This window comes from Oncorhynchus keta, chromosome 10 (genome assembly GCF_023373465.1).
Source record: "Oncorhynchus keta strain PuntledgeMale-10-30-2019 chromosome 10, Oket_V2, whole genome shotgun sequence".
NCBI classification, from domain to species: Eukaryota; Metazoa; Chordata; class Actinopteri; order Salmoniformes; family Salmonidae; genus Oncorhynchus; species Oncorhynchus keta.
The window spans coordinates 40,320,692-40,338,321 of NC_068430.1; the positions used below are offsets into that span (position 1 = coordinate 40,320,692).

Here is a 17,630-nt window from a genome sequence, read left to right on the forward strand (position 1 = left end):
ACTAATACTATCTGAGTACTGTATTAATACATTTAACCAGCTGCTACTTTAGTTTTTGTAACCATGTGAGAATTCCTAGAACCAGATGCTTCTAACTGGTGTTGCTGTGTCTGATATGCCTTTTTAGATCCAATCAGGAGATCCAGACGTATGCCATCGCACTCATCAACGCCCTCTTCCTCAAGGCACCGGAGGATAGACGGCAGGTCAGTACAGTACCTGCTCACCAATACACCGAAAGGGTACCCTTGCAATATACACTACATGACCAAAAGTAGGGGTTACCGTATTCCCGACACACTGGCCGTCACGAGTCATGACGGCAGTCAAATTCCACTTGACCATTTAGTCATGGTGATTAGGCTTCTCCAAGCTCTGATGCTGCTGATGGCTATTAGTAGCCTAACAAACATGCTACCTGCCTGGTACTCAGCTCTCTATAGTCCCTCTAATCACTCTGACATCATTGCAAATGCAATTGAAAATCTAATTTAACACTTCATGAGAGCCCATGAGCTCATGTTGCGCAACATTTCAATAGGCTATGCAATTGCATGAGAAAACAGAGTGATGGCCTCTACTAAAAAGAGGATCCCACCAGATTTCTATAGACTAGACCTACTATATTTATTTCTCAACTTTTCTAATATTAAGCACATTGCTTCTCTTTACAACAGGAGTATAGCCAACCTGCCTGGCATGAAAATTAACCACGGAAAAAGCATCCTCCATTCGCTATTTAGTTGCATAGATGGCGCATTTTCCACTGACCCAGTTTCGAGACATAATGGTCCATTCTAAATTTAAAACAAATTTCACACACATATTTAGTACATGTAAAGACAATATTGAATCAAGAATATTGTGATGGGTGACAATATTAGCCTATCACTTTGTGAATGATATATTATCACTTGTGAATCATGCCCAGCTGTTGCTTATGCTTTTTTTTGTTAGACTTTTTCCAAATGAAAGTCACACACCTCATATAGCCTAGACCATAGGCCTACAGTGCCTTCGGAAAGTATTCAAACCCCTTGACTTCTTCAACATTTTGTTTAGTTACAGCATTATTTTAAAATGGATAAAAAATAATCCTAAGCAATCTACACACAATACCCCATAATAACAGCGAAACAGGTTTTTAGAATTTTAGCAAATTTATTAAAAATAAAAAGCGGAAACCTTATTTGCGTAAGTATTCAGACCCTTTGCTATGAGACTCGAAATTGAACTCCGGTGCATCCCGGTTCCATTGATCATCCTTGAGCTGTTTCTACAACTTGATTGGAGTCCACCTGTGGTAAATTCAATTGATTGGACATGATTTGGAAAAGCACACACCTGTCCATATAAGGTCACACAGTTGACAGTGCATGTCAGAGCAAAAAGCAAGCCATGAGGTCAAAGGAATTGTCCGTATAGCTCCGAGACGGGATTGTGTCGAGGCACAGATCTGGGGAAGAGTACAAAAACATTTCTGCAGCATTGAAGGTCCCCAAGAACACAGTGGCCTTCATCATTCTTAAATGAAAGAAGTTTGGAACCACCAAGACTCTTCCTAGAGCTGGCCGCCCGGCCAAACTGCGCAATCGGGGGAGAACGGCTTTGGTCAGGGAGGTGACCAAGAACCCGATGGTCACTCTGACATATATCTAGAGTTCCTCTGTGGAGATGGGAGAAACTTCCAGAAGGACAACCATCTCTGCAGCACTCCACCAATCAGGTCTTTATGGTAGAGTGGCCTGACGGAGTTGGAGTTTGCCAAAAGGCCTCTCAGACCATGAGAAACAAGATGCTCTGGTCTGATGAAACCAAGCTGGAACTATTTGGCCTGAATGCCAAGCGATACTTCTGGAGGAAACCTGCCACCATTCCTACGGTGAAGCGTGGTGGTGATGGCATCATGCTGTTGGAATGTTTTTCAGAGGCTGGTACTTCCAATATCTGAATCAAAAGCATTAGTGAGTTCGGAACACACTATCTCACTAACTGTGAGCTAGTGTGGCCTACCACTTTGCGGCTGAGCCATAGTCGCTCCAATACGTTTACATTTCACAATAACAGCACTTACAGTTGACAGGGACAGTCACCACCACATTGACAACCGTGTTAAAATGAGGCTTTACACAACAGACTAGAGCTTTGTTCAATAAATCCTGTAGTACAGTGTTTCCCAACCCTGCTCATCGAGTACCCCCAACAGTACACCTTTTTATTATAACCCTTGACAAGCACACCTGATTAAACTTGTCAACAAGCCCTTAATGAGCTGAATGAGGTATGTTTGTCCAGGGCTACAACACAAATGTAGTAGATGGCTTCCTCTCCAATACAATGTAGAGGAGTCATGCAATAAACGTGATTGCATGAAGATAATGTAAACGTGTGGAAAGTAATTTCTATACCCTCTTTTTCAGGACAAACATACCATACCAGTTTAACATATTTATTCACACAAAACATTTTTTTTTTTTTTTAGTAAGGCAACAATATATACAGACAATGATTTTATATATGAATACCATATGTACAGTTGAAGTGGGAAGTTTACATACACCTTAGCCAAATACATTTAAACTCAGTTTTTCACAATTCCCGACATTTAATCCTAGTTAATATTCCCTGTTTTAGGTCAGTTAGGATCACCACCATTTTAAGATTGTGAAATGTCAGAATAATAGTAGAGAGAACTATTTATTATAGCTTTTATTTCTTTCATCACATTCCCAGTGGGTCAGAAGTTTACATACACTCAATTAGTATTTGGTAGCATTGCCTTTAAATTGTTTAACTTGGGTCAAACGTTTCAGGTAGCCTTCCACAATGCATGGCTGTGTGCTCGATTTTATATACCTGTCAGTAACGGGTGTGGCTGAAGTAGCCAAATCCACTCATTTGAAAGGGTGTTCACATACTTTTGTGTGTGTATGTATGTATATATATATATATATATATATAGTGTATTTACACTGAACCATGGTCACTCATACATGCATAACACCTACAGTGCCTTAAGAAAGTATTCACACCCCTGAACTTTTTCCACATTTTGTTACATAGATTTTTTTGTCGCTGGCCTACACACAATACCCCATCATGTCTAAATGTGTACAAATCAATGAATGAAAATGAAAAGCTGAAATGTCTTGAGTCAAGTATTTCATCCCTTTGTTTATGGCAAGCCGAGGTAAGTTCAGGAGTAAAAATGTGCATAATAAGTTGCATGGACTCTGAGATATTAGTGTTCAACATGATTTTTGAAAGACTACCTCATCTATGTACCCCACACATACAATATATAACGTCAAGCAGTGAATTTCAACCACAAAGACCAGGGAGGTTTTCCAATGCCTTGCTAAGAAGGGAATATATTGGTAGATGGGTAAAAAACAAAACAAATGCAGACAGTGAAATATCCCTTTGAGAATGATGAAGTTATTAATTACTCTTTGGATGGTGTATCAATACACCCAGTCACTATAAAGATACAGGAATCCTACCTAACTCAGTTTGCCAGAGAGGAAGGAAACATCTCACCGATTTCACCATGAGGCCAATGGTGACTTTAAAACAGAGTTTAATGGCTGTGATTGGAGAAAACTGAAGATGGATCAACAACATTGTAGTTACTCCACCACACTAAAATAATTGACAGAGTGAAAATAAGGAAGCCTGTACAGAATACAAATATTCCAAAACATTCATCCTGTTGGCAACAAGTCACCTAAAGTAATTACGTTTTTGTCCTGTATACCATATGTTATGTTTGGGCCAAATCCAACACATTACTGAGTACCACTCCATATTTTCAAGCGTAGGTGGCTGCATCATGTTATGGGTATGTTTGTAATGGTTAAGGACTGGGGGTAAAAAAAATAAAAAAATAAACTATGGTGCTAAGCACAGGCTAAATCCTAGCGGAAAACCTGGATCAGTCTGCTTTCCACCAGACACTGGGGGATAAATGTACCTTTCAGCAGGACAATAACCTAAAACAAGGTTTCCCAAAGTCGTTCCTGTGCAGTCCCTGAGACGACCAGCCCTGAGAGGGTGGAGGGGAGGATTTCATGCTTCATGGTGTCAGCCTGAGCTCTCTCAATTAGCCTCTAGAGCCTCTAGAGTTCCAGCCCGCTGGCCCAATTTTATTTGACCCCCAAATTTTGTGAGCAAAAACAAAGTATTATTAAAAAAAAAAGTATATTTTTTTATTCTAGTTTTTGCTAAAATCATCAAGAAATCTAGGAAATCTGTTCCCAAGTATTCCCATTAATAGAGGCAAAGGCCTATGTGATCGTATCCAAATGTTATCAAGGTTTGAAATTATTCTGTTTTTGTCATGCTATATCTGTTTGGGATTCTTGAGGTCAATTTGCAGTGTACGAATTATTTATGACCATGATCCGGCTCCCCCGCAATCCACTCAAGGACATCGCTGTGTCATGTCACATACTGTACTGTTGTGCTCCGCGTTGCCATGCCATATCGTGCTGTACCTTACTGTACCATGCTGTTACTGTGCATGCTGTATCTTGTGATGTATGCCTGTATCTCGTGAACCATGTGTAAGTGTGCACTATTTGTTTCCATTGCCATTGCCATCACCGGGAACCCCTCCCAATCCACCCCCTCTCAGGAAGAGCATAATAACCCCCTGGACCAGCGGCTCACTGTGAGTACACTTCATCCCACAATCCTTCGCTCCATCCTCTCCGCCCCCTCTTCCCTCTGATCCATAGAGAACCATGGGCTGCCACCCTCATATTTCAATCCACTCAGATGAAGTCAGTGGGGAAGAATACAGTATGCAATCTTGTCATAGTAACTCTGGGTCCCTATAGTGGTAGCAGCTGCGTTCTGCACTATTAGACGTCTCACTGGTGATGATGTCTGATGATGTGACCCCCCCCCACACACACACACACACACACAATAAATATGGAATTGTAACAGTTATGAACCCATCCAGGGCCTAGTGATTTGACTGTGAGCCTTTCCTCAAATGAGCCTTTTGATATTGTTGTCCGGTAGTAAGCTTATTGCCTAGCTGTTCCATACTGGTCTTGCTTTTGAGGCTCACTGTATTTGTCTATTTCCCTCTCAGGAGATGGCAAGCACCCTGGCCCAGAAACACCTACGATCCATCATCCTCAATGTGAGTTTCGGGGAAAGCCTGAGTGTACTTGTCTTGGATAACCAGTCACAACCAAACAGCCCTTCATAATAACATGATGCTTTCTAAACAGTACAGATGGAGAGGTGCTGCTGCTCCTAATATGTGTGTCATCTCTCGCAGCACGTTATCCGAGGCAACAGACCAATCAAAGCCGAGATGGCGCACCAGCTCTACGTGCTGCAGGTACTGACCTTTAACCTTCTGGAGGAACGCATGATGACCAAGATGGATCCCAGCGACCAGGTAAAACAACCAGAAGCAGTTTTTCTTTTTGTATTCCCTGAGTCTTTCACCTCAACCCTTTTCACCCTCATACCGTTTGATGTTTTTTAAAGTTCTGCGCTCATCCATTTCCAGACCCAGAGGGACATCATTTTCGAGTTGCGCAGGATTGCGTTTGACGGGGAGAACGACCCCAGTGGCACGGAGAAGAGAAAGGCCATGTACACCAAGGACTACAAGATGCTGGGCTTCACTGTGAGTCCAGCTAGTGGGTTGCTTTCATCTGTATAACTGCTCTCTAGAGAGGTTGTTTGGGTCGGAGAGTGAGTGGATGTGTTAAAACGGATTGCTATGGGTCTGTCCTTGTCATTGACTCACCTGTCGGTTGTTTCCCCAGAACCATGTGAACCCTGCCATGGACTTCACGCAGACCCCTCCAGGGATGCTGGCCCTGGACAACATGCTCTACCTGGCCAAGCTGCACCAGGACACCTACATCAGGGTGTGTGTGACATTTTAAGACAGAGCCTGTACCACACTCTCCAGTGAAGGTTTTCTGTGACAAAAAGTTCTGAACAAATACATTTTATATTTCAAATGGTAGCACTTGAGTTTTCCTGAGTGTGACCATATATATGTGTGTGTCACTCACATCAGATTGTTCTGGAGAACAGCAGCCGCGAGGACAAACACGAGTGTCCTTTTGGTCGCTGTGCCATCGAGCTCACTCGTATGCTGTGTGAGATACTACAAGTGGGAGAATTGCGTGAGTACACTTCTCGCAGATGGACACCACACATTACGATGGCTTTAAGGCGGACGTGGCATTCAAGGAAGCCTCAATCTTTTTGGGGCTTGTCCAAGCTAATCAGAGTGGCCAACCTCATTCATTTTTAATGTACTTGTATCCTCAGAGGGATAACTGATGTATAATTTTTCAGGACAACCTCATGCATTATAATAAGTATTCAATGGTGTGTGTGTGTGTGTGTGTTGCTTCTCTTCAGCCAACGAGGGCTGCAATGACTACCACCCCATGTTCTTTACTCACGACCGGGCGTGGGAGGAGTTCTTCTGCGTCTGCATCCAACTGCTCAACAAGACCTGGAAAGAGATGAGGGCCACGGCTGAGGACTTCAACAAGGTCAGAGTTCATCTACCGGAGTCAGTTGATCACTTGGTTACTTAGGACTTAGGCCATTAATGACTCCTATCCATCCCACTTTGTTTATCTGGTTGACTCTGGTTGGTAAAGGAAAAGCTGATAACTCGCATGGCTTCAATGTAATGTAACAAGTGCCAATGTTTCGACAGCTAAGCTGCCTTAATGTATCAGGGTTTTCACTAAATGTTTGACTCTGGTTGTTAACCCATTGGTTGGCCAGGTGATGCAGGTGGTTCGGGAGCAGATCACCAGGGCTCTGGCCATGAAGCCTTCGTCCCTGGACCATCTGAAGGGTAAACTGCGAGGCCTCAGCTACTCTGAGATCCTGCGTCTGCGCCAGTCGGAGAGGATGAGCCAGGACGACTTCCAGTCACCACCCATTATGTCAGTCCCACATCCACGTTAACTTTTTGACTTTGTCCATCAGATTAGTCTGCCTTTGTGTTTGGGTTTAACCCCTCGTGTCAGTATTTTAGCCTCTCCAGACTTTGTTTTCATTTCAAAAGTTTCATGGTACTGTGTGACACGATTAGGGTCGATTCCATTTAAATTCAGGAAGGAAACTAGCCCCTTAGGGGTCAAGGTGGAGAAAAAACTGCCAGGCTAATCCATTCCCTTGTTTTTTAAAAATCAATTTCTTTGGATTCTTTATTCGTTCCCTCAGTTTATTCCTGATTTGTGTAGCTCTAAGCCTAAAAACAGCATTCTCCTCATGTAGGCTACCATGACAGCCCCACATGGCCGATAACATATTGCAGCCTAACTATAATTCTATTTAGTCAATTACATGCTTCAAATGGTGATGATCACTGACCATTCAATAGCTTATTTCCAGTTTCAGTGTTTTCATATGCCTCTGAGTCATATGGGCAAATAGGTAATGGGTGGGCAAATAGGTAATGGGTGTGCAAAACCCATGAAGTAGGCAAGGTCATTTCAATAGCCTGAAAAGCCAGGAGCCTCACTAGCAGTCAACTGGATGATGCATGTTTACCTGCAAACCAAATAGGCTACACAGTTGTCTATTTTGCGCGCCTCTCATCCCTGCGACCCAGTGTTTTACCCCTCGTGCATAAAGTTAGTGCCAAGTACTCCAGTAAAACATGGTGCAGCCAAGCGCCTTGGTGTGTTTGTTGTTTACAATTGTGCATGTGACTCATAGAAGGCAGAAAGGAAAGGCATGCAAATTGATTGTGTGTCATTTCCAAGAGGCTTCGGTGTTACCAGGTACAATGATGCACTCGTCCCTGTGCTCGGCAGGTGAACTTCTTGTGCGACGTAACCAACCAGGCACAGATCGATGGTTTGAATCAGCTCTGGCTCTATGTTCATAACTAAAACTGTCTATTTCCTTTGTTGGGATGACAATGCGTCACCTGGAAATTAGCAAAGTTCTAGGCTAGGGTAGGTAGCTAAAGAACTCTTCCAGAATACAGATATAGAACAGCGAAGGTCATGAAGCAGAGCCAGATGGAATTCTTGCCTAGGGATGAGAGCTCATCACTGCACCGTATTTGCACCTTGAGGGGTTTTTGTACGCCCGTTACCTATTATTTGCCCATATGACTCTGAGGCATATGGAAACACTGAAACTGGAAATAAGCTATTGAATGGTCAGTGATCATCACCATTTGAAGCATGTAATTGACTAAATATAACATATTGCAGCCTAAATATAATTATCGGCCATTGTGGGGCTGTCATGGTAGCCTACATAAGGCGATGAAAAAAGAAATCTGTGAACGGATACAAAAACAGAGGGAACAAATACAAAATCTAGAGGGAATGGATAAAAAACAGTGGGACCGGATTAGCCTGGCTGTTTTTTTTCTTTCTCCACCATGACCACTAAAGGGGCTCTGTGGGACACTGAAATTCCAATTACACTTTTTTTTCTCATTGAAAAGCATTCAGGAAAATTGGAATTTCAGTTTACGTTCTGAATTGACTGAATTGAAATGGAGTTGACTCCCACCCTGCTCTATGAACAATATAGGTTAGTTGGCGCGTGTGTGTTTTGGTTGCTGTTCAATGCTACCAGACCTATGTGAGTGTTGTGTTGCAGTGAGCTACGCGAGAGGATTCAGCCAGAGATCCTGGAGCTGATCAAGCAGCAGAGGCTCAACCGCCTGTGTGAGGGAAGCTGCTTCCGCAAGTTGGGCAACCGCCGCAGACAAGGTGGGTACACACACTTAAATAAACAGTGATAGGAGCAAGAGCAGTGTGCAGGTTTTCTTTTAAAAAGCATTATTCCTACGCACCTGCAACAAGATACGCTTTTGAATATTTGCTGAGCACTACGTTTCTGTGGTTTTTTTTTCACTGCCGTCATCTTTTGTCCTCCTCAGAGAAGTTCTGGTTCTGCCGTCTGTCTCTGAACCACAAGGTGCTGCACTATGGAGATCTGGACGAGTCTCCGCAGGGGGAAGTGCCCCTTGAGCTGCTCACCGACAAGAGTGAGTCTCCTGGCTGCAACTCTGTGTCTTCTCACTCTCAGTGATGGGGTCACCGTGACCTGTGCAATCGTGACTATTTGAGATTCGAGTGAAGTTGCCTATCAAAAGGCAAGCTAATCAGGTGAAGTCTCAATGAACATGGAGAGGCATTAGCTCTGAGCTGATGTTGCACAGATTCACTTGTCTTCTGGAGGGCAGACGATCCAGTCAAGTGTTACGACTGACACTGACTGATCCACATCACACCTAGGTCAGTGGAACTGTGCAGTGGTTGACTTCGATAAAGGCCTGTTCATCTCGTCTTAATTTCCTGCTCTTTGTCGTCTTCCCCTTCAGTCCCCGTGTCTGATATCAAGTCTGTGGTGACAGGGAAGGACTGCCCCCACATGAAGGAGAAGAGTGCACTAAAACAAAACAAGGTAGGCTACTGTGGCCTCTTATCAGCAGAGTGCATCTCAAATGGTAACATATTCCCTATATACTGCACTACTTGGATATAGGGTGCAATTTGGGACATAGACCTGTTGGTGTGATGTCTGTTAGCATGACTTCTTCAGCTCAATGGTTATGGAGTATTTAGGGAGTTTCTCACTCCTCCGTCCTCTCCTCGACTCCTCCGTCCTCTCTTACGTGACCTGGAAACCAATAAGTGGTCTCCATATGTATGCGAGTGTCAGTTCGTTAATATGCCAACGGAGGACTTTGCTCCTCTTCTCGATTGCCATCTCCAGCTGAGGGTACTCCGGTGTATCCTACTGCGGGAAGACTTTTGAATTCTGCCACATCCCCTTTAAAACAGCTGTTTTCTCAGATGAGAAAAGCATGTACACATTTAAAAGCTATATGTAACCGTGTTGCTTCTGTCCCTCTCCTTGCCCCGGCCTGGGCTTGAACCAGGAACCCTCTGAACACATCAACAACTGCCTTCCATGAAGCATCGGTACTATTCACTCCACTAAAAGCCGCGGCCCTTGCAGAGCAAGTGAAACAACTACTCCAAGGTCTCAGAGCAAGTGACGTCGCTGATTTGAAACACTACTAGCGCACTCTGCTAACTAGCGAGCCATTTCACACCGGTTACATATACGCTACTTATCCTTTTATCTATAAAATAGCACAACTAGCTACATTTATTTTTATCTCTTTACACATGTTTTGGGATTCCACCTCCTGTAAACGTCATTTGTCTGATAATGTGCCAATGAACGAGTCTCATTTCATACAAGCCCATTTGTTTTCACGTTTCCTTATCTCCTCTCCTCGATTACCTTTTTCAAAAAGGAGGCGAGGAGAGGATGAGAGGAAATCCATCCTAGTGCACTGTATGATGTTTATATTAGAGGTTTGGACATGAGGTGTGCTCTCTTGTTTGGGTAGGAGGTTTTAGAGCTGGCCTTCTCCGTCCTGTACGATCCTGATGAGAACCTCAACTTTGTGGCCCCCAACAAATATGAGGTGAACGGCATGTTTAACCCCTCAGAATGAATAACTCTGAAGACATGATCTGCGTTGTATGTGAGGACATACCGCAAATGTACTGTCTGTTATCTGACCCGTGCTCTCTATTTGCTTTGTGTGTTGTGTGCGTGCATGCGCCCGCCTGCACTGAGCAGTACTGTGTCTGGACTGATGGGCTGTGTGCGTTGCTGGGCCGAGAGATGGGCAGTGACCTCACCCGCAGCGACCTGGACACGCTCATCTCCATGGAGATGAAGCTCCGCCTCCTGGACCTGGAGAACATCGCCATACCCGAAGCCCCTCCCCCTGTTCCAAAAGAGCCCAGCACTTACAACTTCACCTACAACTACGGCTGAGGGGTGTGTGTAAGGCCAGTTTGTGTGAGAGAGCTGGGCCGTATTTGTGTCGGTGTGTGTGGGGCACGGTTGCGTGTGTGTATTTGTGTGTAATAAGACGAAGGAAACCACTCATCCCCTAACCACTTAATCTTGAAATCAACATCACTTGTCTGATACTCTGAAATCCAACTGCCCACAAATAATCCAGGCAGGCTACGTAACGCTAGACAACAAAATGTTCCATTGTATTTAAAAATATAAAAAATCACCGTTATGGTACAGGCTTGATATGAACCTGAAAGTTAATATTTTGTTTCATAATTCATCACTTCATGGCCGTACCAACCGTTTTTGTTAAATAAGCTCTGTGTGTTTTGAACAGTTACAGCTGAGCCCCAATATTGCTTCATGCAACAATAGAACCAGATCTGTTTGAACTGACACATCACGACCCAGGGTCTTTTCCAAGGTGTTGTATTCAAGCCATCCTCTAATTCACTACTAATCAATATTATTGATGTTTGTTATGCAGAATCTGATTATATTTTTGTAAATGACTGTGAACTCAGACTCAGCTTTGAAGAGAAAGAACATTAACGTTCTAGCAACCTACTAATTTGACTTTAAAAGATTGTGGTTTAGGGCACAAAAGATTGAGCTAGGTATTAAACTGACAGAGGTATCAGAGAAAGTAGTAAGCCATTTGATGGCTTATCACACATTTGTCTTCTATAATTATTATACTTTGCACAGTCAAACTCAGTTGCCAAATGGTGATCTGTATATGGAGACATTTAACACTAAACAAAATGGACCTTTCACCACGCAAACACTCTGAAGTCACATATTCTCTGGAATTATTAGGTTAGGAGATGGCCAAAATGCCTCGTAACATGAATCCTCAATGGTCAAGGTGTCAAATATTGAATAATGTGTTTTTGTTGTATCTTGCACTGCTGATGAAAGTAACAAGAAATGTGCTCAGTATATGCTATTGGAGTTTGGTTACACTGTACGTAAATGAATAGGATTCAGTGGTCTTGTATTGCAAGTTATTTGTAAAAGGGTTCTGATATTTGATGTCCCATTGTTCATAGTACACATAGTACACAATCTAAAAGGGATGTTATGTCAAAGACATCACTGTCAAAAGCTTGTAGCTGCTTAAAGAATTCTACAAAATGCCACATTGAACAAAGTCAGCTTGCTAATGGACACCCCAAACAGTATGGAGACTTCTGAAGAGGCTTAAGCATTAGGTATTCTTTAACATGACATGCTAAACCATGACCGTGTTCAGGCTAGTGCTGTTAGTGAATGACATGTTAGTCATGAAATACATTTACAGTTGAAGTCGGAAGTTTACATACACTTAGGTTGGAATCATTAAAACTCGTTTTTCAACCACACCACAAATTTCTTGTTAACAAACTATAGTTTTGGCAAGTCAGTTAGGACATCTACTTTATGCATGACACAGGTCATTTTTCCAACAATTGTTTACAGACAGATTATTTCACTTGTAATTCACTGTATCACAAATCCAGTGGGTCAGAAGTCTACATACACTAAGTTGACTGTGCCTTTGAACAGCTTGGAAAATTCCAGAAAATGATGTCATGGCTTTAGAAGCTTCTGATAGGGTAATTGACATTATTTGAGTCAATTGGAGGTGTACCTGTGGGTGTATTTCAAGGTCTACCTTCAAACTCAGTGCCTCTCTGCTTGACATCATGGGGAAATCAAAACAATTCAGCCAAGACCTCAGAAAAAAAATGGTAGACAATTTCCAAACGCCTGAAGGTACCACGTTCATCTGCACAAACAATAGTACACAAGTATAAACACCATGGGACCATGCAGCCGTCATACCGCTCAGGAGGGAGACGTGTTCGATCTCCTAGAGATGAACGTACTTTAGTGCAAGAAGTGCAAATCAATCCCAGAACAACAGCAAAGGACCTTGTGAAGATGCTGGAGGAAACCAGTACAAAAGTATCTACATCCATAGTAAAACGAGTCCTATATTGACATAACCTGAAAGGCCGCTCAGCAAGGAAGAAGCCACTGCTCCAAAACCTCCATAAAACAGCCAGACTACGGTTTGCAACTGCACATGGGGACAAAGATTGTACTTTTTGGAGAAATGTCCTCTGGTCTGATGAAACAAAAATGGAGCTGTTGGCAATAATGACCATCGTTATGTTTGGAAGAAAAAGGGGGATGCTTGCAAGCCGAAGAACACCATCCCAACCGTGAAGCGCGGGGGTGGGAGCATCATGTTGTGGGGGTGCTTTGCTGCAAGAGGGACTGGTGCACTTCACAAAATAGATGGCATCATGAGGAAGGACAATTATGTGGATATATTGAAGCATTAGTTAGACATTAGTTAGGAAGTTAAAGCTTGATCGCAAATGGGTCTTCCAAATGGACAATGACCCCAAGCATACTTCCAAAGTTGTGGCAAAATGGCTTAAGGACAACAGAGTCAAGGTATTGGAGTAGCCATCACAAAGCCATGACCTCAATCCTATAGAAAATGTGTGGGCAGAACTGAAAAAGCGTGTGCGAGCAAGGAGGCCTACAAACCTGACTCCGTTACACCAGCTCTGTCAGGCGAATTTTGGCCCATTCCTGCAAACTTGTTGTGGGAAGCTACCTGAAATGTTTGACCCAAGTTAAACAATTTAAAGGCAATGCTACCAAATACTAATTGAGTGTATGTAAACTTCTGACCCACTGGGAATGTGATGAAAGAAATAAAAGCTTAAATAAATAATTCTCTCTACTATTATTATGACATTTCACAATCTTAAAATAAAGTGGTGATCCTAACTGACCTAAGACAGGGAATTTTTACTAGGATTAAATGTCAGGAATTTGGAAAAAATGGAGTTTAAATGTATTTGGCTAAGGTGTATGTAAACTTCCGACTTCAACTGTACGTATGGTATTCATATATAAATCATTGTGTGTATATATTGTTGCCTTACTAAAAAAATGTGTTTTGTGTGAATAAATATGTTAGACTCGTATGGTATGTTTGTCCTGGAAAAGAGGGTATTGAAATGACTTTTCACACGTTTACATTATCTTCATGCAACCACGTTTATTTCATGACTCGTAGGCCACACAAGCTCATAGAAACTGGACTGCTGAGTTCTAAATCGTGTAGCGTGTAATAATTGTCTGTTCTCGGTTGCAACACTCTAGTGAATTCCAAACTGCCTTTGGAAGCAATGTCAGCACAATAACTGTTCGTTGGGAGCTTTATGAAATGGGTTTCTATGGCCGAGCACACAAGCTTAAGATGACCATGTGCATTGCCATGGGGTTGGCTAGAATGGTGTAAAGCTCACGCCAATGGACTCTGGAGCAGTGGAAACGTGCTGTCTGGAGTAATGAATCACACTTCACTATCTGACAGAATCTGAGTTTGGCGGATGCCAGGAGAACAGTACCTGCTAGAATGCATAGTACCATCAGTAAAGTTTGGTGGAGGAGGATAATGGTCTGGGGCTTTTTTTCATTGTTCGTTCCAGTGATGGAAAATCTTAAAACTACAGTATGCAATGACCTTTTAGATGATTCTGTTCTTCCGACCTTGTGGAACAGTTTGGGGAAGGCCCTTTCCTGTTTCAGCATGACAATAACCCTGTGCACAAAACAAGTTCCATACAGAAATGGTTTGTTGAGATCAGTGTGGAGAACTTAACTGGCCTGCACAGAGCCCTGACCTCAACCCGATCTAACACCTTTTGGGATGAATTGGAACGCAGTCTATGAGCCAGGCTTAATCGCCCAACATCGGTGTCTGACCTCACTAATGCTCTTGTGGCTGAACGGCAGCAAGTCCCCATAACAAAGTTCCAACATTTTGTGGAAAGCCTTCCCAGAAGAGTGGAGGCTTTATAGCAGCAGGGTTGGGACCAACTCCATATTATTACCAATGACTTTGTAATGAGATGTTCGACGAGCAGGAGTCCACATACTTTTGGTAATGTAGTGTAGGGCCGGCAGGCCAGGAAGATAGGTCCAGCCAGCAAGGTAGGTTGGTCCAGCCAGGTAGATGGGTAAGGCCAGCCAGTCGGCCAGGTAGATAGGTCTGGCTGGCCAGGAGGTTGTAGGTCTGGCTGGCCAGGAGGTTGTAGGTCTGGCTGGCCAGGAGGTTGTAGGTCTGGCTGGCCAGGAGGTTGTAGGTCTGGCTGGCCAGGAGGTTGTAGGTCCGGCTGGCCAGGAGGTTGTAGGTCCGGCCTGCTAGGTAGGTAGGTCCTGCCGGCCAGTTAGGTAGGTCCGGACCTACCTATCTTGTCGGCCAGCCAGCCGGACCTAACTATAACGCTGACCGGACGGACTTAGCTATCTGACCATCTGGACCTACTACCAGCCGGACCTAGCTACAGTGCATTTAGAAAGTATTCAGACCCCTTTATCCTAATTTTGTTACGTTACAGACTTATTTTTAAATGTATTAAATCGTTTTTCCCCTCATCAATCTACACACAATATCCCATAATGTTTTTAGGACATTTTTGCAAATATATTAATAAAAGATTAACTGATATCACATTTATGTAAGTATTCAGACCCTTTACTCAGTACTTTGTTGAAGCACCTTTGGTAGCGATTACAGCCTCAAGTCTTCTTGGGTATGACGCTACAAGCTTGCCACACCTGTATGTAGTTTCTCCCATTCTTCTCTGCAGATCCTCTCATGTTCTGTCAGATTGGATGGGGAGCATTGCTGCACAGCTATTTTCAGGTCTCTCCAGAGATGTTCGATCGAGTTCAAGTCCGGTCTCTGGCTGGGCCACTCAAGGACATTCGGAGACTTGTCCCGAAGCCACTTCTGGATCGTCTTGGCTGTGTGCTTAGGGTCATTGTCCTGTTGGAAGATGAACCTTTGCCCCAGTCTGAGGTCCTGATCGCTCTTGAACAGGTTTCCATCAAGGATCTCGCTGTCCTTTGCGCCATTCATCTTTCCCTCTATCCTTTTCCTGTGATTTGGAAAGGTGTGTGCCTTTCCAAATCATGTCCAATCAACTGAATCTACCATAGGTGGACACAATCAAGTTGTAGACACATGTCAAGGATGATCAATGGACATTTTGAGTCTTATAGCATACGTTATTTCCTTACATAAATAAGGTATTTCTGTTTTTAATACATTTGCAAATATTTATAAAAACCTGTTTTTCAATTTGTCATTATGGAGAATTGTGTGTAGTTTAATGAGGGACAAAATGATGTAATCAATTTTAGAATAAGGCTGTAATGTGACAAAATGTGGAAAAAATCAAGGGGTCTGAATACTTCACAAATGCACTGTATGTGGCTGGCTGTCCTGGACCAACCTACAGTTGAAGTCGGAAGTTTACATACACCTTAGCCAAATACATTTAAACTGTTTTTCACAATTCCTGACATTTAATCCAAGTAAAAATTCCCTGTCTTAGGATAGTTAGGATCACCACTTTATTTTAAGAATGTGAAATGTCAGAATAATAGTAGTGATTTTCTTTAAGCTTTTATTTTTTTCATCACATTCCCAGTGGGTCAGAAGTTTACATACACTCAATTAATATTTAGTAGCATTGCCTATAAATTGTTTAACTTGGGTCAAATGTTTTGGGTAGCCTTCCACAAGCTTCCCACAATAAATTGGTTGGATTTTGGCTCATTCCTCCTGACAGAGCTGGTGTATCTGAATCGGGTTTGTAGGCCTCCTTGCTTTTTCCGTTCTGCCCATAAATGTTCTATAGGATTGAGGTCAGGGCTTTGTGATGGCCACTCCAATACCTTGACTTTGTTGTCCTTAAGCCATTTTGACACAACTTGGGGTCATTGTCCATTTGGAAGACCCATTTGCGATCAAGCTTTAACTTCCTGACTGATGTCTTGATGTTGCTTCAATATATCCACATAATATTCCTCCCTCATGATGCCATCTATTTTGTGAAGTGCACCAGTCCCTCCTGCAGCAAAGCACCCCCACAACATGATGCTGCCACCCCCGTGCTTCACAGTTGGGATGGTGTTCCTCGGCTTGCAAGCATCCCCCCTTTTCATCCAAACATAACGATGGTCATTATGGCCAAAAAGTTCTATTTTTGTTTTTCATCAGACCAGAGGACTTCTCCAAAAAGTATGATCTTTGTCCCCATGTGCAGTTGCAAACCGTAGTTTGGCGGTTTTGGAGCAGTGGTTTCTTCCATGCTGAGCAGCCTTTCAGGTTATGTCGATATAACTCGTTTTACTGTGGATATAGATACTTTTGTACCTGTTTCTTCCAGCATCTTCACAAGGTCCTTTGCTGCTGTTCTGGGATTGATTTTCACTTTTCACACTAAAGTATGTTCATCTCTAGGAGACAGAATGAGTCTCTTTCCTGAGCGGTACGACGGCTGTGTGGTCCCATGGTGTATATTCAGTGGGGCAAAGAAGTATTTAGTCAGCCACCAATTGTGCAAGTTCTCCCACTTAACAAGATGAGGCCTGTAATTTTCATCATAGGTTCACTTCAACTATGACAGACAAAATGAGAAAAAATCCTGAAAATCACTGTAGGATTTTTAATGAATTTCAGCAATGTCAATGTCAATTTCAGCAATGTCCACCAGAGCTGTTGCCAGAGAATTATGTTTTCGAGATGTTGGCAATATGTCCAACCGGCCTCACAACCGCGGACCACGTGTTTGATGTTGTGTGGGCGAGTGGTTTGCTGATGTCAATGTTGTGAACAGAGTGCCCCATGGTGGCAGTGGGGTTATGACATGGGTAGGCATAAGCTACGGACAATGAACACAACTGCATTT

At 43.0% G+C, this 17,630-nt stretch overlaps 1 protein-coding gene across 4 annotated transcripts in view; it reads left to right on the forward strand.

The window, feature by feature from the left end:
• The window catches only part of LOC118388727 (engulfment and cell motility protein 2-like), a 38,862-nt gene extending 25,014 nt beyond the window's left edge, over positions 1 to 13,848 (forward strand). For 2 of the 4 annotated variants that reach the window (XM_035778129.2, XM_035778131.2), the window contains exons 10-23: positions 128 to 206; positions 4,637 to 4,672; positions 5,105 to 5,155; positions 5,297 to 5,419; positions 5,534 to 5,653; positions 5,796 to 5,900; positions 6,056 to 6,164; positions 6,406 to 6,542; positions 6,784 to 6,947; positions 8,629 to 8,741; positions 8,912 to 9,019; positions 9,356 to 9,438; positions 10,397 to 10,474; positions 10,633 to 13,848. In XM_035778129.2, the coding sequence (XP_035634022.1) occupies positions 128 to 206; positions 4,637 to 4,672; positions 5,105 to 5,155; positions 5,297 to 5,419; positions 5,534 to 5,653; positions 5,796 to 5,900; positions 6,056 to 6,164; positions 6,406 to 6,542; positions 6,784 to 6,947; positions 8,629 to 8,741; positions 8,912 to 9,019; positions 9,356 to 9,438; positions 10,397 to 10,474; positions 10,633 to 10,833 (1,507 nt within the window). In that variant the 3' untranslated portion in view covers positions 10,834 to 13,848. The remainder of the gene's footprint in view (positions 1 to 127; positions 207 to 4,636; positions 4,673 to 5,104; positions 5,156 to 5,296; positions 5,420 to 5,533; positions 5,654 to 5,795; positions 5,901 to 6,055; positions 6,165 to 6,405; positions 6,543 to 6,783; positions 6,948 to 8,628; positions 8,742 to 8,911; positions 9,020 to 9,355; positions 9,439 to 10,396; positions 10,475 to 10,632) is intronic. The other 2 variants (XM_035778132.2, XM_035778133.2) reach the window with 1 other exon arrangement.
• Positions 13,849 to 17,630: the final 3,782 nt, after the last annotated feature.